The sequence below is a fragment of the Carassius gibelio genome, chromosome B5, assembly GCF_023724105.1.
Source record: "Carassius gibelio isolate Cgi1373 ecotype wild population from Czech Republic chromosome B5, carGib1.2-hapl.c, whole genome shotgun sequence".
NCBI lineage: Eukaryota > Metazoa > Chordata > Actinopteri > Cypriniformes > Cyprinidae > Carassius > Carassius gibelio.
Genome location: NC_068400.1, coordinates 42,603,111 through 42,623,956, shown reverse-complemented (window position 1 = coordinate 42,623,956; position 20,846 = coordinate 42,603,111). Strand labels below are relative to the sequence as shown.

At 37.0% G+C, this 20,846-nt stretch overlaps 2 protein-coding genes across 4 annotated transcripts in view; both read right to left on the bottom strand.

Moving 5' to 3' along the window:
- Positions 1-2,189: 2,189 nt before the first annotated feature.
- LOC127958670 (cell division cycle-associated protein 2) lies at positions 2,190-11,218 on the bottom strand. Of its 3 annotated transcripts, none has more exons than XM_052557589.1 (13): positions 11,006-11,218; positions 10,629-10,757; positions 9,740-9,870; positions 8,636-8,795; positions 7,314-7,468; positions 7,055-7,154; positions 5,988-6,280; positions 5,833-5,875; positions 5,617-5,757; positions 4,691-4,785; positions 4,312-4,389; positions 3,973-4,138; positions 2,190-3,052 (listed from the first exon to the last, which is right to left on the bottom strand). In XM_052557589.1, exons 2-13 carry the CDS (start codon positions 10,726-10,728, stop codon positions 2,358-2,360), a joined length of 2,157 nt encoding a protein of 718 aa, XP_052413549.1. In that variant the 5' UTR covers positions 10,729-10,757; positions 11,006-11,218; the 3' UTR covers positions 2,190-2,357. The 3 variants fall into 3 exon arrangements, with proteins under 3 accessions (XP_052413549.1, XP_052413551.1, XP_052413550.1); XM_052557591.1 differs by having other exon boundaries at positions 3,973-4,135; XM_052557590.1 differs by having other exon boundaries at positions 4,691-4,782.
- Positions 11,219-15,610: 4,392 nt separating this feature from the next.
- Positions 15,611-20,846, bottom strand: part of LOC127958294 (semaphorin-4C) — a 55,821-nt gene continuing 50,585 nt past the window's right edge. Inside the window, exons 14-16 of the mRNA XM_052557100.1 lie at positions 20,703-20,794; positions 17,451-19,263; positions 15,611-16,624 (exon numbers count right to left, since the gene is read on the bottom strand). Coding sequence (XP_052413060.1) covers positions 18,374-19,263; positions 20,703-20,794 — 982 coding nt within the window. The 3' untranslated portion in view covers positions 15,611-16,624; positions 17,451-18,373. The remainder of the gene's footprint in view (positions 16,625-17,450; positions 19,264-20,702; positions 20,795-20,846) is intronic.

Genomic DNA, 20,846 nt, shown 5'->3' with positions numbered 1-20,846 from the left:
CTGAAAAGGGGAGGAGCTAGACCTGAAAATGACAGTTGTGTACATTGTACCAGACCAGAAGCAGACTTCACACGCTGTAAATAATTGAGCGACGCAGCAGACGACACTTGGAGGACGCAAACACTCACGTTTGACCTCAGACCACTTTTATTTAATTGTGGTATTAGACAGTCATCATCAATTTTGCACGAGTCTTTCTGTTAAGCATCGCTCGGGATGGACTAGATGATGAGTGATGAGGGATTATAAATGTATGCATTATTAAGAAGACTGAGAATATAATGGTGCAGAACAGAGAGGAGGGTTCTCCAGCTGTCTCCTGGGGGGGTGTGGGGGGGGGTTGCCACGGCGACAGGGGGCCACATGTCTTAAGGGCCTCATTTTTTTGGTCAAAGGACCCCATTGTTCTGGTGCTAAGCTGCCTTCACTGGGTCTGCGGGATGGGGGAGAGGGGTTTGCCTCCTTCACACGCCACCGAAAACACTTGGCACAATCATTTTAACCCTAACAGCAGCACACGCTCACCATCAGATCAGCTCATAACAATGCATTAGTTGTCTAATCACAATCGATTTGTTGATTTATTGTCAGTTCACCCTAAAATGAAATCAAAACTGTGTGACTTTGTGCAACACAAAGATATTTTTAAGACTGTTGGCAACCAAACAGTTTCTGGTGCTGTATTGGAAAAATACAACGGAAGTCAATGGCTACTAACTAACTGGTTCGAAACATATTATTTTCTGCTCTACCAAAGGAAACTTATGCAGGTTTGGAACAACTTGAGGCAAGAAATATATCAAACTCATGGTGTGGTCACTCAGAAAAAGTGAATCTCGTTATTCTGAACTTAGGGAAAAATAATATTCAGTCATCAGAACAACATCTTTCTGCTTTTTGTCTAGTAGATGAATACAATAAAGTGTGTAAGGCCTTGTATGAGCATTTGAAGGCCTAACTGATCACTTCCACTAGATGGCAGTGTTATTTCTATAATAAAACGGAAGAAAACAGTCTAGCCAGAGCCATTCCAACTAAATCCCAATAAAAAGCAAATCTTCAGCTGCATTGGGAGAATAAGCACTGGTCTACAGGTGTGAGTCTGTTGAAATAATGCCTGACCACAGGACATAAATAATTAAACTCTGTTGCAGAGCTATTTCTCCCATGGACTGCTGAGGATTGATTCACATAAAACACATCATGTGTGTGTGCTAGTAAACAAACACAGCTGAATGGAGACTGCTGCAGATGACTGTTGTAATGCTTTCCAGGTTGCTTATTTAGTTTTGTGGGACACTGAAATTGTAGAGTAAATATAATTGTAAATAAATAGTTCTTTCGAACTCCTATTGTGCTCCATTCCCTCGTTGAATTTTCCATTAGATTTAAACACAGTCGGCGGTTTCGCAGCACAAACTGAACTACAGGTGCAATGCACAACTGAGGAAAAGTGTCAGATTAAAGTCATGAGAGAACTCTTGCATTTACAACAAGAGTCAGATTCCTATGAACCGATGTTATTAAGAAACCTGTCGAGAGCATGTATGGGATATATTTGTGATAGAAGTGAGGTTTCTACATCATCTGAATAAATAAGCTTTTATTATCTATATACATATAAATAGAGAGATTATTTTATATAAAGAAAAAAATGCTAGTGTATAAAGCTTTGTGTATTTTTAATATATATATATATTAAAAAAAAATATATATATATAAATTCGTAAAAATATTGTCTTCATAAATTACTAAAAAATTTGATATTTAAATGAGAAAAACAGCTGTATAGATGACTGCAAAGGCTATTTTGTTTTTTATGCATTAATTACTATTTTAATGCAAGCAATTACAGTATATTAGTAATGAGAATAAAACATTGCATTATGAGAACGACAATCATGTGCTTGACGGTCAAAATAAATGACAACACACTAACAAAATATTTTCTATGCAAAATATATTTGTTTCTGTTGATGGTTTCAAAGATGATAATCATCCGTGTGAGATTTAAAGCAGGCATTATATTTTCTGCGCTAAAGCTCTGTGAACGACAGACAATGGGTGAAGGTTTGGATGAAAATATTGTATTTCGCACGACTAAACTGCGAAGTATGCACATTTTAAATAATAAAATAAACAAAGTTGTCCATTTCTGTAAAAGAATGGGATTGCCACAGGAACAGCGATGCATTCACCCAAGAGAAGATTTAATGAGTAGAAGTCTTCTAACAATAATACAATCTTCTTTCATCCATCCATCAACACTAAAATGCTATAAAAAAACAATTTAAGAAATGTAAAACATTGCATAAGAGAACACCACAGTATTTGATCAGAAGTTGATTTGGCGGTGATTAAAGGGTTAACTGAGACACAGAAGATTGTGGAGAGTTTGGAGCTGGTTCCTGAGAGAGAAGTGGCTCTGAAACCCCACTGAGTCTTCCTCGTGTCTTCCTCCGGCTCGCTTTACTGAGCTCTGGAGACGTGTGGTCCACCCAGGCCAGGCCCACAGCCTGAAGGTCCACGCTCCTCCGGTTCCTCAGGCTGCGTCGCACAGAGCCTCGACTCCTCGACACCGGCCTCAGGATGTCATCGATGCTGAAGTCCGCTCGCTGCCAGGGGGCCAAACCCGGCTCAGTGTGTCCAGAGCTGCTCTCTCTTTCATCAGTTAGCTGCTCGTTCAAGCTCTCAGTGTTTATGGAGTCTATCTTGCAGCTCATCCCAGGGCGTGTGGTTTCCTGATGCTCTGGACTGTCTCGGCACACTGAGGTACATCCAGGCTGCTCCTGGCTCTCAGTTTCACTGCTAATAGCTGGACGGTCAAGCTCCTTTCTTGTGTCTGCACAGGAGCTACGACGCTTGCGCACGGGTCTCCCTGAATCACGTCTGGCTTTGGAAGCCTTTGACGCCAGGTTTCCTCTCTCTGCGGAGCTCAAGGTCTGCTGGATCTCATTGGTCCGCGTACAAGCGGTATCCAGACTCACAGTGGGATGATGAACCGTCTCATTTTGGGGAACGCTGGGAGTCCGAACGCAGTCTTGCTCTCCATCTGCATTGGAAGACAACAATACACAGTGTTTGTAATATGCATTGCTAAGAACTTAATTTGGACCACTTTAAAAGGTGATTTTCTCAATTTACTTTTTTTTTTTCTCCCTCAGATTCCAGATTTTCTAATATTGTCCTAATCATAAACCAAACATCGAAGAAAATTTTATTTATTCAAATAATGACGTATAATTCTCAATTTTGAAAAATTGACACTTGTATTACTAGTCTTCAGTGACACATGATTCTTCAGAAATCATTTTAATATGCTGATTTATTTTTATTTTTATCTGTGCTGAAAATGATTAGAATTATCATTATTAGAAAGTAGAACCGAACAGCATTTTTTAACAAATAACTTAATATTTTAAAACCTTATTCAACAAGGATGCATTAAATTGATATAAAGTGACATTTAGACTGTTATCAAGTTTCTTTGAAAAAAAAAAAAAAAAAAAAAAATACAAATCTTAACTGGACCTAAACTTAAAGTGATAAATAAAAAATTAAATATATGATATCAAACCTAGAGCAAAGGGGATACATTTGTAGCAAATAATTATTATATTCTAGAGCAAAGATCAGTCAGAAAATGTTAAAAGCATCAAGTTTTTACAGTCATACCAAAGACATTTCTTTTACCACTATATCCAAATCATCTCATTTACATTAACTCATTTTATCCAAAGTGATGTACAATTAGGAGACACACAAAGTGATTCTTCTTAAAGAGGCAAACAGACACAGGAAGTGCTTGTAATTAGTGCATTAATTAGTGCATTCGGACCTCACAGTAGCCAGATCCTTAGAGAAAAGGCTAAATTTGAGCTTCAGTTTAGTTAAACCTCCACGATGTTCAGTCAGTTTTATCAGAGCACACAACATTAAGAAGTCAGGAATGAAAGGCTTGGACAAGCGTACCCATGTGTTTTCCTGATCGAGGCTGTGTTGGCGTGCTGTTGAGACTGTCAGACGTCTTCTCAAATATAGGGCTGAGAAGAGGGTTTTTTGAGGCAAAGTCTCTTTTCCCATAAAGAGAACGATCCACCTCCTTATTACCAAATCCTCTTTTTCTTCCAGACGTCTTCTAGAAGCAAGAAAACAAGCAGCAGTGAGGAACACTGACAGACTTCACACAGATCAGCCATCATGCTATTTATATCCCAAAGTCACATTAGTGCTGTTGTGTCCGGCTCAGTTTGATGCCAGCGTTAATAACCGGAGCGGTTCACCAAGACTGATCACATGACAGCATCACACCTTCATCATCCTCCCTGAAGCAGACGCTGCTGCTGTACGAGAGCTTCTCCTCGTCTCAGGCTCCTTCTCTCCTGCTTGCTGAAACAGAGACAGAAGAATCAAGTTACATCTCTCTTTTGATGCCGTTCAATAAAAACCCTGAACGAACACATACACACACTGATGATATCTGGGATTTCTAACCTACAAATCAAGTTTTAGGACTCTGTAAAATAAATACAAAGTGTCAGATAACTCTCTCTCACACACACACACACACACACACACACGAGGAAGGATTATGTATGCATCAATATACAAACTGCATATCTATTTGGACAAAATTATTTTGAAACCTGAAACACTCTGAATCTACAGTTTAGGAGAGGCGACTGCTCACCTTTCTTTTTCTGCAGCGAGAGCGAGTTTCTTTAATGCTGGAGTTGAATGAAAGAGTCTGTTCAGAGCTCGCTGAAGACTTCTGCTCATCCTCTGCTGCGGACCAGGAAACAGGAAGCAGACAGATCCATTAACACAGTACTCACACGCTCTCCTGTTCATAACACACACACACACACACACACACACACAGTCTAACAGCTAAAGTAATAAGATTAGTTTAACAGTTCAGTTCTGCTCATTAGTTTGCATTGCAGAATCTCTAAGAAATGTATAACAATGATCATAAAAGTAGCATTTTGCTTTTTTAATTTAGTACAGCCCTGAGGAAGATATTTGACTTAATGCACTCCACAAGACACAACAAACTAATAATAAGTTGGAAGGTGGCTTGCTCTTAATGAATCTTACATACAGGGTTTCTGCAGGTTTAATAAAGGCAAGAGTAAAGACAACTAAAGTAATGCACTGAACAATACAATGCTCTCTGAATGTACATTTCATGAGTTGAGCAACATGTGTTGTTGTTGTTTCAAGCACAAATTCACTTAATTCTGATAATTTATGAATCATCTTCAGTTTGCATCTTAAGCTATCTCGATTTAAGGAGGTTTAAAAATTTGTTTTGGAAAACATGAAAAAATACTGAGGAAGACAACTTAATTTGTTTTTTTTTTAGCAATTTAACACCCAAACTTTATGAATTATGATTTTAAGACCTGCAGAAACTAAGCCACACCCCACCAAAAAAAACAATCTGATCAGATGCATTTCATAGATATTACATATACAAATTTAAATAAACATGAACTCATTTTTTCATTCTATTCAGCGTCAAACTTTCAGCACGGAAATAAAACCTTATATGCACTTACAGAGGGCAAGAAAGAAAGCGTGCTTCAAGAAGTGGAAGAAAGCAGATCTCACCGGAGAGAACCAGCGGCTGATCACCAGAGGGACATGACGGCTGTGACTTCAGCGCTTCATCCTCTTCCTCTTGAAAAGCAGCGTTCATAACTTCAGCGTCTTCAGCCTGGGGCTGCTCTCGGTCCTCAGCAGAGACTGCATCTGCTTTAGAAACACCATTAGAAAACACAGCCAAGAGAAACTCTCCAAAACCTTTAAAAGCATCTCACGACTCACAGTCCTCAGAAGGAGACTCGTCCTCCATACTGGGAAAACTGATCTGAGGAGAAAGCCACAAAAAACAATTCATTTTGGTTTCGTGCTCCAGGGTCACATATATACTTCATATACAATCGAATCAGTTCTTTTAGAGAAGCTTGTAAGCGTCACACCTTCTGGATCTCTTCGAACACTTCATCTCTCGGCTCCAGTCCATCACTGGGTCTGTGTGGAAGCAGCACAGGAGAAGCTCCTCTGCTCGGAGGACTCCTGAAGTCAGGATCGGAGCGCTGAGGGGTCTTCAGCAGAGAGCGTTTAGGGCCCGTGGATGATGGAGGGTGTTTCGGGGTGCCTCCTCTCTGTAGAGGGGTACTGGGAGGGAGAGATCGGTCAAAGAACTCCGGAGAGAGCGGCGCCCCGAAACGAACACGCTTCTTCTGGAGGACAGAAGATAACACGCTCTCATCTAGAAGAGGGGAAAAGTTTAAGTTTAAGCAATAAGTCTAATAAATGTTTAAATGTATAGCACTCAATTATACGGTAATTCTGAATAGCTAGTCAATGGTTAAATAAAAAAAATAGAAGTAAAAAAAAAAAGATGCCATTAAACAAATCTTAAAAAATATACTGTTTTTATGTTGTTTCTACATCAGTTTGAAGAGTGAATGTGATTGCAATATAAACGTAGATTTAAAAGCTTTAATGTTAGGTGGGATTAATCACGATTAATTTCATAAAAATGTTCAATTAATTACTAAAATGTTTTTTTTAACTGATTGACAGCATTACAATATATGTAAATATTTTCTAAATATATATTGTATGTGTGTGTCTTTATATATACACAGTACACAAACATTCTGTAACGCATCTGTATGCGCTTTATCATTTTGACAGCACACATAAATACATAGTCATGCCCCAAAACATGGACACCCTTGGTAAATATGATCAAAGAAGGCTGTGAAAATTAATCTGCATTGTTAATCCTTTTGATCTTTTATTAAAAAAATTCACAAAAATCTAGTCTTTCATTGGATAATAAGAATTTAAAATGAGGGGAAATATCACTCTGAAATAAATGTTTTTCTCTAATACACATTGGCCATAATTAAGGGCACCCTTTTATTGAATTCTTTTTGAAACCTCCATTTGCCGGTTTAACAGCTCTAAATTTTCTATTTCTATTATATTTACATACTTACATGTATACACACACACACACTAAGAGTTCCCTTACCCTCTGGTTTTGACAGCATGGGTGAAGACAGAAGCTCATTCTTTGCATCCGAATCCAAGTCTGAAAGAGGCCTTTGGCTTTGAGACGTGAAGCCTTTCAACTATAGACATAAAAACAAAAAAAAAGAGCACAATGTTAACTGCAGGAACACCTCCAGATGACTTCTGAGTTAGAATGCCATCCACTTTACCTGTGTCAATAGCACTTTAACAGGCTTCAGAAACATATCAAACATGAGTGTTAATGCGGATCAGTTTACCGCTGGCTCTGGTTGTGACGTGAAGGTGTGGCAGGGGAGTGGTGTCTCCGTAATCTTGTCCTCACAGTCTCTCAGTGGGGCCCGGCGACGCTTCTTCCAGGGAGGAGGCGTCATCGAAGCGTTTGGGCTGTGTGCTGTCAACATGTTCTCCTTTCCTGCAAACAGACAGAGATGACAAAGAAATTACGGCTCATTCTACATGAGAAAATTATTAATCAGTGCCTTAAAAATTGAAGTCAATCAGCAGTTGCTAATTGTTCTCAACAGTAGCCGACTAAAATGCATAAAAGACATGCAGAGAAAACTAAAAACGGCTTCTAATGAATCGAGATCATCACTGATCCATGAAAGACAGAACTACACATCTAACATATACAACTAAAGAAATACAGTTGCTCATAAACTACAATAAATGTGTCCTGCAGCACAGAAGCAGTCTTCAGGAACACAGACGTATATTTGTAGCAATAGACAACAAAACATTGTATGAGTCTCAATTATACATTTCTCTTTTATGCCAAAAATCATTAGGATATTAAATAAAGATCATGCTCCATGAAGATATTTTGTAAACTTCCTATCGTAAATATATCAAAACTTAATGTTTGATTAGTAATATGCATTGCTAAGAACTTCATTTGAACAACTTTAAAGATGATTTTCTCAATGTTTAGATTTTTTTTGCTCCCTCAGATTCCAGATTTTACAAATATTATCCTCCTTTCAAACCACACATCACTGGAGAGATGATTTATTCAGCTTTCAGATGATGCATAATTCTCAATTATGAAAAATTGACATTTTTAAAGACTATTTTTGTGTCCAGGTTCACAAACATGTTCATATATTGCTTGTAGTGTTGAGAAAAGGAAAGAAATCCCATCCAGTGTTCAGGGTTGACATTATGAATTAAAAATTAGATGCGATGTATTAAAATAACTATGCTGTCATCCCTCAAGTGTCTTGTTTACGCTTTGAAGAAATCTTCAGATTAAAAAATACTCTAAGTGAAAGACTGGATATGTCTTTTCAATCTTTTGTATCAACACTGAAAGCTCGCTGAAATGTGAATGTTTATTTTAAGACTCATAATCATCAGTTGATTTATTCTGCGCCTCGCTCTACCTGGGATCAATGGAAGAAATCAAACGTGTCAAATTTATTACACTGCCTGCTTATTCTGATTAATTTCAATTATCTGGAAATGGCACACAATGACGGTATGACATTCTCTTAATTACTTCAATTTCATCTGGTCCTACAAGACTGCGTCTGAAACTCATTCTGTGTTTGTGTTGGCAGCATTCTGAGGAGAGACTGACCGTTCTTACAATCTTGAGCCAAAGTACTTTTATCACTCTCATTCTCCTCTTTTTTCTTCTGTTCATCCCTCTCTTCGTCCTCCTCCATCAGACTCTGGAAAGCAGCCATCTTCTTCTTCAGAGAGTCACCGCGGGACAGAAACGGACTCCCTTCAAAAAGCTTCATGAGGACAGAGCAGACAGTCACAACTGCATCAACATCACCAAAAAAACCTATGCTAGCCTGAATGCAAAAATAGCTATATGCATTTTGCATCGTAAGTTAAATAGGCTCATATCTGTAAGTGTTGACATCAAACTTTATTGACACTTGGTAAAAAAATGGCTTACTAGAACATAACTTGCTCAGTGGGTTTAGCTGGTAAATCACATTTGCATTCACAAAGTTAGCATGGAAATAATTTTGTGTAACTGTGTAGTTCCTGGTAATGTCAAAGAAAGTTAACCAAAAGTTTGTTTCTCAGTTTATTTCTTAAGTGGAACAGATTTGTAGAAATGTATAACTTCAGTGTCTCATCAATGGATGCTCTGCAGTGAATGGGTGCCGACAGAATGAGAGCTAATAAAAACACCACAGTAATCATCATCCATCAGTTAATGACTTTTGTGGAAAGCTGCATGTTTGTAAGAAACAAATTCAGAATTTAGGGTCATTTGTAAAATATCTATCCATGATATTTCTTTCTCAAGTGAAAAAGCAGTCTCGTCTGAATCAGAGGAGAAATATGCACAGGCCAAGAACCATTAACAAGCAAACACGGTCCAAAACATGATGATTATGACGTGCAACGACAACTTTCATTTTACTGGAGGATGCAATATTATTGATTATGGAAGCAATAGCTTAAAACTAAAATGCCTTCATGATGGATTTGTTTCTTATATATAAAAAAAAAAACAGCTTTCCACTTCACATGACCTGAATTGATGGACTGGAGTGGTGTGGATTACTGTGATGTTTTTTGAGTATATTTTCATCTTTGGGTGAACTTTTCCTTCAATGTTTAAATGCATTATGATTAATTTAGCTTGATCCTGTGTTGGGACAACATTTGATGTCCGATGTAAATCTCTGTGTCCTAAAGCGTGTCCCCATCCATCTACCTGCGGTGTCCGAGGAGGAGTTTGTGCTCCTTGTTTGGCTCTGAAGCAGATGAGAGAGTTTGTTTCTGGAGATCCCCGGACCCCAATCGTGGATCTCCTCCTGGCCTTCAGCTGAGCAACTCGGGATTTATCTGAGAAGAAAACTCAGTATTAAAGAGATAAGAAATATGACAACTGTGTCATTAAATACTCACCCTCATGTCGTTCCAAACCAGACGTCTTCGTTCATCCTCAGAACACAAAGAAAGACAGACATCCTCGATGAAGTCCGTGAGCTCTTTGACCGTCTGTAAACATAAGGATACTACTACCACCATAAAGGCTCAAAAACATATTAAAGACATCGTTAAAATACTCAATGTGACATCAGTGGTTCAACTGTAATCTTACGAAGCTACAGAAATAATATTTGTGTGCTAAGAAAACCAAAATAATGATTTTATTAACAAGTAAACAGCGTATCCGCATTCATGCGTTATTTACATATGTGATGCTCCAAGATGGCACTATATGGTGATGCGGAGGAGACGAATTGTTTTTCTTCGTGCACAAAAAGTATTCTTTTTGCTTCTAAAATTATGCCACATGGACTATTTTACTGATGCCTTTGCTTTGTTTCTGGAACTTGATTGTGAAAAGACCTTGCTGTCTATGTACGGTCAGAGAGCTCTCGGAGTTCATCAAGAACATCTTAATTTGTGTTCTGAAGACGAAGGGAGGTGTTTTCATTTTTTCATTTTCATCATCTCTTTAACAGAGCCCCTTCAGTTCATTCCAAACCCATTAAATACAATGCAAACATTTAAAATAAAACAATTCAGTCTAAGAACTCAGTTAATCAGTGATACATGAGGAAGAAGATGATTAAAACCGGTTTATTGTTGTTAACCTTTAATCCTGGAGGAGGGTAGGAAGCTGTTCGTTGATATGCCGAACTGTGAAGGAGAAAGTGTTGAGAAATCCACATCTTTAGCTTCAGTGAGCTCCATTCTTGAGTCCAGGACATAAAATAAAAGATCTGAGTGAAGAAACGAGTTGATGATGAGAGTTTTAGAAAGAGCTTCCAGATTTACTTCATGGACGTCCGTTAGTCAGCATCAAAACATCAGTTTTCTTTAAGAAAGATTAACATGTTTTAATACAGCAGTGCAAATAAAAACACAACTACAGGTTTCTTTAGATATCGAAAAGTTTCGTTAAATATGTAAAAACAAGTCTTGTTTGTATTGTAACGTTAACGTTAAGTTGGTGAACGTTCAAACTTACCGCGCGTCTAAATATCCTTCCGCTCTAACGGAAAACCGGGAGCACCTGGATTGTTTTTAAAATAAACGACTTATTTTTACCGCCTTTAATCTTTAAGACATTTGTGTATTTATATATTTTACTAATTTAAAATCTGTTTTTGTATGTGTAGTTTCATGACACGAGAACGCACCTCTAGTTCTAACGCATCTAGACCACGCCCTGTTCGTATGAATCAGCCAATCAGGTTTAAGGAAAAGCATCATGTGCTTCAAACGGCCAATCATATTCAGGCGTACTGAGCGTATCTGTTGCACGTTGAATCACGTTATTTTACGTAGCCTCGTTTAAAAAGTTTTTTATATCACAAAAATATATATATATTTTTTAGAAACAATTTCTAAACAAACTGTAAATGTGCTAGGCGTTATAATATAGGCAGTATGTAACTTTAATAACAAAATAAATACTTAAGCATGTTCAATACAAACTAGAATATTAAGCAAAATATAAATTTTAAATGAAATGTCATGCACATTTAAGCATTAAAATTAAATTAAATTTTATTTTATTTTACTCCTAGATCTCCATTGTCTTTTGGCATTTGTTGTATAACATAGAAGATCTGATAACCAAGTTGCTAAAATAACGACAGCTTATACCAATGTAAAAACAAAAGTACCAAAGAGCATCTTATTGCCATGATGTGTCTGTGTGAAAGAAGCCGTTGCAGGAAACCTTGACACATCATGTAAAGATAGAGAATTGGTTTAGCATCAACTTTCACCAAAAGCACTGCTGAAATCCACTAATTAGGATCCTGTGACAGTGATGGCTGAGTCACCGTCTCTTTGACGTGTTCTCGCCGTGCACCCCAGTTCTGTCAAACATTGTTGAGATCTTGTGTTTTTCACATTAATTCTTTGATGCCTGTGGTAGCATTAAAGCTGGGCTGCAGAACGCCACTTTAATTTCTTATTAGCAGTTTGCCTCTAACTTTAGAACACACACACACACAAACATTTTTTATATTTTTTGTCTTGTTAGCAGGGTTTTAAAGCTGATCCGATAATCACATTATATCCTGCTTCTGTAATTTAGACAGTTCGTAATTCTAGTTTTCCACGTTACTCTAAAAACCTAGCAAACTGTTCATTTCCATGTGAAAGAGAATGACACAGTTTATAGGTTGCAGAGTGCAAGATCAAAAGCTGCTTTAAATGAAACTGATCAGTCATAATTTATTCCTTAAGATATTCAGTCAGGCACGACACACTGCCTACATCTCGGAGGAAATAAATCGTGTGATCTTGAAATATCTCGCTCTGTTTGACTGGAGGTGTTTCTTCGTGAGAGATTGAGCTAAGTGTGGATGTCTGAAGAAACTGTCTGCTGTCTTCTTTGATCTTTGTTGTTTGCTGTCTACGATTGTCACCTTTTCATTGCTTTGACAGATTTTAGGAAGCTAATTGTGAATTATGGTGAACAGTGCTTGCCGTTTGAAATTGCAAAGAGACTACTTTAACAATATCAAGGTCACAGTTTTATAAACTGATGTAAAGCTCCAATTAACTGCAAGTTGCTTTGGACAATGTCTGCCTAATGCATGAATGTAAATGCACTGTACTTTCAAAATGGGCAGAAATGGATGCAAAAGAAAAGATGCATGACAGGTGCATATCAAAAACTGCTGCACTGTCATACAAGCAATCATATAACTTTGGAGGAATTGTATAAATATGGCCTTTTAATTTTATGAGATATATAATTTGTCTTTCCTTTTTGGAGCTTGGCAGCTTTCTGTCATTATACACAAAATGACAATTTCATGAGAACTTGATTTGATCATTTAGTCCTTCATGTGTATTTGCCACAATGTAAAAATACTTACTAATTGCAATGACACAGTGACACTGTTTTTTTTTTTTTTTTTTTTTTTTTTATGTTCATGCATGCACACAAAACCTTATTTTTCATCATTTGGGAGGATTGCAAGAACATATTTTTACTTTTGATTCTTTGCTTTCACTTCAAGGCCTCCTGGATCTCAAGAGGGTGTATAAAATATTTAACATTCATTTATCATTTTCTGTTTATTTCCTTAACCAAAACAGTGAGGCTTATTTAAATTCATGCAAACGTGTTGTAATGAGACTGTTTTGGCAAAAGAGCAGAAAAAAAATGTATTCTCATTTTGTCAGGGATCTGAAAACAAGAGTAAATGCTGAATGAATATTGGACTTTGATTGTTTTAATAATGTTAATTCTTGGATTGACTGTGAAGCCTTAAATAAATAAATGAACAATATATGAACAGAAAATGATTCTGGAATTCAGGATTAGTCTTGAGATTGTGGAGGCACTGAAGTGAAAACAAAGTGTGAAAATCTGAATATGTTTTTGCAATTATTCCAAGTAATTAAAAATAAGGCAAGCTCAATTAACATGCATGCTGTGAGCAAGCCTTTGACTAGATGCCTTAAAGAAATCTTTAGCAAGTTCATTTTTGTAACTAATTTAATTAAACATTTTTGCCAGTGTTGTTTTTAACCCATTAAGTCCCTCTACTCACAATAGTGATCATAAATAAGGTTTTCATTTATAAAGCTCTATAAACATGATCAAAGCAGTTTAGTTCCTGTTTGCATCTTGAGAAGATGATGCTGCATCAAAGCTAACATGTTAACATAAATATATGACAAAGATTTTTGGTACACATTATCTTTAAGGTGTCTGGTATTAATATTTGAATTCACATAAATTCAGTTTTGTTAAATGTGTTTTTTTGTATTTTATTTCAGTGTTCCTATCAATGCTGTATAAGGTTTCTCTTAAAAGCTAATCACAAAGCTGCTGAGTTAAACTTTTACTAAGGAAGTCTTGAGCTCAGAGTAAGGGGGCGGGGCTGACTGCTTTGCTATGGATGATGTCATCATGCTTATTAACTATGCACACAGTGATTGGCTGATAGTCTCTGTGAGAGATTTATTCAAAGAATTATTGTAGCATGATATTATGTTGCCATATTCAAATAAAGGTTTAAAAATAAAACTGTTGCCACATTCAAGTAAAGATTTTAAAATGCAGGCTAAGTGTATATAGATTTTCCTTTGATTACACGAATATAATCAAAGGAAAATCTGGAGTTGGAATAAGCTCCAAAACCAAAAGAAGATGCGTTATGAGCTACTTTTAGCCTTAAGATGTTTTGTGTATACAGGCCCCATCAATAAGATGCTGTAGGCCTATAAAACTACATGTTTGTCTTGAGGTGTTGACAGTAGTTACTGGAAGCTGGGAACAATCAGGATTGCGGTGGGAGATGGTCCACACTTCCCCACGGAGCAATGGATTTCTGCTGAGAGCTTGGCCATCAGACGTGGTGTGAGGTCAGTCTGCACGAGACACATCTTGGAAATCTACCAAATGATTCAAGCTGACGGCCAGAATGGACCTGGGGAGGTCATTAGAGGACTTTACAGGGTCACCCCGAATCAGTTTTTGTCTCTATGAGCTTTACACATTACATTCTTTGGCTAAATCTGCACACTAACAACTGATTAGCATTTACAAACGGGGTCCGGAAGCCTCTGTAGGTTGCAGGAAGTCTATGGAAATGTTTGGAGAAAATCGTAAAAACATAATGTTTAATTTCTATAGCTCAACAAACAATTATTTCATACATAATCAGTTAAATGAACAGTAGACATCTGACCAAGTCCGAGACATGAGACACAATATAGTGCAAACAGTTTCAATTCAAACAGAGAAACATAACAGCTTTAGAAGAAACTAATTATGACCAGCAGTATGTTTAACGAATCAGTTTTGAGTTTAGGTTTATATTCATGCAGTGTGGTTATTGTGCTAAGAGACATAACACAGAAAGACCTGCCTCTCATTGACGACAGATGAAATCTCAGTTCACCTCCAGATGATCGAAGAAGGAATATAAGGAGAAAGTAAGTCAGAGAGTGATTTAAAAAAGTAAGCAGATTAATTTTGCAAATAACACGAGAGGACACATGTGATAAGAGCAGACCGTTTGGTGTCAATTAACATTCCCACAGCAGAGTTGTGAATATATTGCAAGCGGGAGATAGAGTGCACTGGTAGTCCAAAATAAATAAATACATAAATAAAAATAAGAGCATTACAGTAGTCAAGGAGAGCTGTGATAATAAAACCACACATCAATGGAGAGATGGTTTCTTCAGCTTTCAGATGATGCATAACTCTCAGTTACGAAAAATTGACCCTTATGACTAATTTAGTGCTCGAGGGTCACAAATATGTATCTGTGTCAAGTTTTTTGACGGTGGCAAATGGAGTAAGTGTTGCTTCAAGGTCAGGTATTCTTTATAAATACAGGACTCTCATATTTATTTAAATAAATAGTGAAATATTTATTTAATGAATTTTACATTATGTCTTTTTGCATTCTGCTGTCTAGAGACTTGTCATAAAAATAATCAATCAAAAAATAAAATAAAATATATATATATTTTTTTTTTTTTTTTTGCGGAAGCAGGATGAAAAGCACTACATAGACATTCTGCATAAACACCTGACATTTCAATGGCATTTTAAAGTCTAAACACATTTAAATAATCATACACAATCTACTCGCTGTGAACTGACCTCTGCTTTTATTTTCTGTTGTTATACACATTTATAAAAAATAAGGGCATATGTACAATGGTAATAAATATCAACTTTTTGTACAAGCAAAATAAGTTAATTAGTTACCAAAAAAAAAGAAGAAGAAGAAAAAATAACAGCAATTTCTTTTAAGTTATCTTGGATTGCAAGAAAAGAGATTTCCGTAATACAAAAACTCACAAAGCAACAGCAGGTTTAAAGCCATATGAGTTAAAATGAACTGCAGTGACCGTATTTTATTTTTGTGTTTCTAATCAAGCAGTAAACACTGGTCAAGCCATGCATGATGCAGACAAGCATATGCAACACTTCTAGTGAAATTATATCTGACTTTAAGTCATTAGACAGCAAACAGTGAAATTAAGTTAGAAGCCCACCCTGAGAAGTCCTGGCAGAAAGGACTGGGTCCTTGTTAATCTGACATCTCTTGAGGCTATTTTAACACAAAGATCTTTTCTGACAGGTGTAAACTTCCCTCGTATGCAGTAGATCGTAGACTAGTAAAGAGCCAATGACAGAATGGAAAGCCGCTTGAGAAAATCATAAAGCTCTCATGCCACAAAGAATAGTATTCCACCAAAACAAGAGTAACAAAGATTTCAGACAACACTTGAGCTCTGTGCAATGGACACATTCAAGAACATAAAATAGAGAATAAAAAGAAATGTAAAACAGAAGAAACATGTGTGCAGTCTGCTTTGGCTTCACCTGAGGTGAAGAGGCACGGGTACAAAAACTGGTTGTTTTTCTTCCTTTCTTGAAATATACGAGACTATTGGTCTGTTGTTGAATCTGATACGATATATTTAGCAGAACATCATGCAGCAAAGTATGGATCCGTGATGAGCATCGTAGTGCCTCTCCACCCGAAGGGTTATGAAAAAAACCCCAAAAATCTTTTGTCTTCACAATCAGAGTCAACGGAATCAAACGTCCTTCCGTTTTTGTGTTTAGTCTTTAAGAGTTGCAAAGCCCACACTGAAAGACAGAAGAGAGTCGGTTTTTAGCTTTTATAGGCTATTCAGACAAAATCTAAATAAGTCAAAATATGTCTATTAACAGTGTTTTTGTCGTTTTTTTATATATATTAAATCATTAACAACTTTTTTTTTTCATAAAAATATTCAAAATGAACAATAATGATAATAATAATTGGTATTATTAGTGTTGTTGTTATATTATTAGACACAAGATATATTAGTCTGTTTCACATATGAAGAATTATCTGGTTTAATACACTACCGTTCAATGGTTTGGTGGGATATAAAGCAATGAATAATGTCTGTCTCAAATAAACATTGCATATTAGAATGATTCCTGAAGGATCATGTGACACTGAGTGATGATGCTATAATTTATATCTTAAAATATAGCAGCAAGGGGTGTTGTTTTTAATGTTTTTTTTCAACTTGACACAGAGAATCAGAGGAAAAAAATCATGATGGTTGTAACCTGAATATTTGCACAGATATGAGCAAAAAACTTAAAATTCCTTATTATAGCGCCACCTATGGTCTGATTGGGGTGTGTGTGTGCACCTGAGTAGTGGGGGAGATTTGGGACCATCCTGCCAAATTTGGTGTTTCTACGTGTTTCGACAAGATACTTTTAGGGCAGGAAAATAGAAAACATTTCACAATACTAGAGTTTTTACTGCATTTGTGATCAAATAAATGCAGCCTTTGTGAACATAAGAGACTCGACATGAACGGTAATGTATAGTTTCAAACAAACTAGGTCTCACACCTTCATATAATTCAAGGAAAACATCCCAAATATAGGATTAGGTGTAGTCTAGTCTCACCTGTGTCTGATCAGCCGTAGCATTCATTCTGGACTTCTTCAGAAAGTCCAGCTCCTTGTAGTCAGTAAAGAATCCCTTTCATGCAGAACAGTTCGGCTTCATAACACGAGCGGAGTCTTCTAAACCATCTTTACTCCATCATGTGGCTCCATTGACCTGCTTTCTCATGTAGGCAAACCCTGGGGTTGTACTTCATTTGGCAGTTCAAGCCAAATATCTATAATAATGCACTTGCTGTCGCATCCAACACAACATTCTGTTGCATGCTACTAGCACTCGTACTCCTTTCACATTTACAGATGAGACTATCAATCGTAAAAGAAGAAGAAGAAGAAATCCTTGCAATAAACAGACATGGAAAAACCTCACTATACATTAGTGCTGCAAGTCTCAGAAAAAAGACAATGTTTAAAAAAGTCACTGAGCTGTGAAGAAATAAAGGCAAAGCATTTGTTCATTATTCAAGTCTGGTTTCGGTTTTACAGCTCACTCTCTCGTCTTTAATAATTTCTACTCTCCTCGAGCGTGATTGTCATCAAGCTTTGATTTAAGTTTATGCATGTCCTCGTCTCTTCTCTCAAAGGGTGCAAAAAACATGTCGGAGGCAAGCGACCTCAAGACCTCGAAATAAACTCTCCATCCTCTTGCAGCTTGCCAGATGATTGGGATCTGTTGTCAGATTGGACTGACAACTACATCTGGTACCTGCGTTCAGCCAAGATCAACACGAGGCCATGCTCTGGTCCTTTAAATACAGACATCTACAAAAGCTTGGTTGAGTGTTGATAATCCAAGGGAACGTCGTGAAGCACGATGGCCTCGTGAGATGGAAGTGCTGACAGAGAAGAAAGAGTTTGCGGATGAAGAGAGTTCCCAAAGCGGGAGGGAGGTAGGTGAGGTTTTCTGTCGTTTTCCTGCGGGGTTTACACAGAAGACTCCTCGGGATTGGCGTCGGGAAGCACGCTCCTCTGCTGCAGAGTTTTCCGGAGCTCTTCTTTGAATGGACTGGAGTAGTCGCTATCTCGGCCGCCCATTCCGATTCCCATTCCCACTCCCATGCCGGATCGCTCCTCTCCGGCCGTGCTCAGATTGAGCCGGATGTATCCGTTGGCGCTTGAGCTCCGGATGTTGGTGAGGCTCAATCGGCTTGGAGAGTGAATAGGCTGACCGGGAATTGCACTCGGCGATGCCGAGCTTCCGGTGGAGCACAATGCATGCCCAGGCACGATTTTTAGGGAGCCGTCGGAGTAGTAATAATTCGCCCCCGTTTCCCAAAAGCGATCTTCATCGTTTGGCATCTTGCTCGGCACAAATGATGGCCGACTTGGAGGCTCTTTGGGCATCGTAATGGGGTACACCAAAGTGCTCTCCAGTGGCTTCATTTCTGCACCTTTTCCCAGCGCCAACTTCAATCGTCTACGAAGATACAAAGATGCAATGAGCAGCAACAGACAAGCAGCACCCAAAGTGATCACCAGGACCCAGAACAAACTCATGCTGCCATCCGGAGCGCGCGCCTCCATGAAGACCGGTGCGCTGGCTACCACCGCAACCTGGTACCTTTCTGTCTGGAACTTCACGCCTTGCTCCTCCGAGTAGCAGATGTAGCGGCCCGCTTGAAGGGACCCGGCTTGGGGAATGACGAGAGCGCGGAGGGCCCGGTCGAATCGGGGCCCCGGGGCCTCACCTTCCACCAAGGCAAGCTCACGTTCGTTGAGCTCCCAGAAAGGCTGGGCTAAGTTGGAAACCAGATGGCAGGGCAAAACCAGATCCGACCCAACAACCACAGTCACATTTCGCAACCTAGAATGATCTGGGGGGAAAATAACAACAACAGCATTAATATATTTCCATTTTAAAATAATATTAAAATAAATAAATAAATGCATTACAGGCTTAATTTGTTTTTACATTTTGCATTTTGTTTCAGTAATAGTTTCTGCTAAAAATGTGAATGATCTGAGAGGAAAAAAGCAACATTAATATGATATTTTATTTTTTTGAAGTTATAATAAAAATAAATAAAATGTAAAAAAGTCTTAATTTCTTTTTTTTACATTTAGCATTTTGTTTCATAAAAACAACAACAACAACAACAACAACAACATTAATATATAATCAAAATAAATAGAATTAAATAATCTAATAATATAGTCTAACTTTTTTTTTACATTTTTAATTTTTGTTTCAGAAAAACCACAACAACATTAATATATGATATTTTATTTTTTAATTATAATAGAAGTAAATAAAATTAAATAAATGTAATAATATAGTCTAACTTTTTTACATTTTGAATTTTGTTTCAGTAAGTTTCTGCTAAAAATTGTAATGTTCTGGGGAGAAAAAGGCAACAACATTAATATATGATATTTTATTTTATAAATAATAATAAAAATTAATGAAATGCAATAATATAGTCTTAATTTTTAAGTAAATATTTGTATTTTTAGTAATGGGTTCTGCTAAATATTTAATATTTCTCTTCAGCTATTGACAATGATAAAATTATTTTAAACAAAATTATGTTCTTTATAGATTTATTTCTTTTTTTTGCATTGTTAATATTTGCTGGTATTATTTGTTTGTGTAATATTATTTTCTAATTTACAAAAAAGTAAAGGTCATTTCAAAATGAAATTATTTGTAGATAATTATAATAAATAAATAAAAAAATATATATGTTTATACTGTATTTAGGTCTCACCTTCATTAACATTACAAAAACAAAACAAAACAGGTAATTAATTTTCATTAACATCAATATAAATATGTTTGTTTATATAGTGGTTAAAATATTTATTAGGCCACCAGTATCCACAGTTCTATTTCTAATGCCAAAATTAAATTAAATAAAGCACTTTATGATTTTTTTAAGATGCTAATTTACCGTTGTTTACCTGCAGTCCTTAATAGAAAAAACAGGATTTAATTGTAAAATGTTATGCTTGGTTAATTTCTGACTTCGGAGAGACGTTCCAGCTCAAATCTTTGCATACAAACGTAAATTCATTAAGACTACTGAGTTGTTTCAGCTTGTTATTTGCCTAATAAATGACAAAACAATATTTAATTTTAAACAAGACAGATTCCTTAAATATTAGTGTTTTCTCTTATGACATGGGGTCTAATAAACATGTGTTTATTTCAATCATTGTTGTTGTTTTCCTCAGTAATCTGGTACACTTTGAAGTGACTGTGACCTCACTGCAGGGGTCCAGGCCTGCAGGGGGCAGCGTGCGTCTGACGTACCAGGACTGGGGATGGAGAAAGGCTTCTCAAACTTGGCTTTTCCTCGGCTGAATCTCTCCAGCATGAGGTCCTGCGAGAGTGTGGATGTGGAGCTGTGGGGGGGAGCACAAATATTGAGGATGTGTCAGAAGGCTGTTAGATACA

Bases quoted from the DNA above. Each gene is read 5' to 3' on its own strand.
- LOC127958670 (XM_052557589.1), bottom strand. From the start codon at position 10,728: ATGGAGCTCACTGAAGCTAAAGATGTGGATTTCTCAACACTTTCTCCT. The intron at 5,758-5,832 runs GTGAGTCGTGAG...TTTCTAAAGCAG, and splicing joins CGAGTCTCCTTCTGAGGACT to ATGCAGTCTCTGCTGAGGAC. The intron at 3,053-3,972 runs GTACGCTTGTCC...CTTCCAATGCAG, and splicing joins TCGATCAGGAAAACACATGG to ATGGAGAGCAAGACTGCGTT.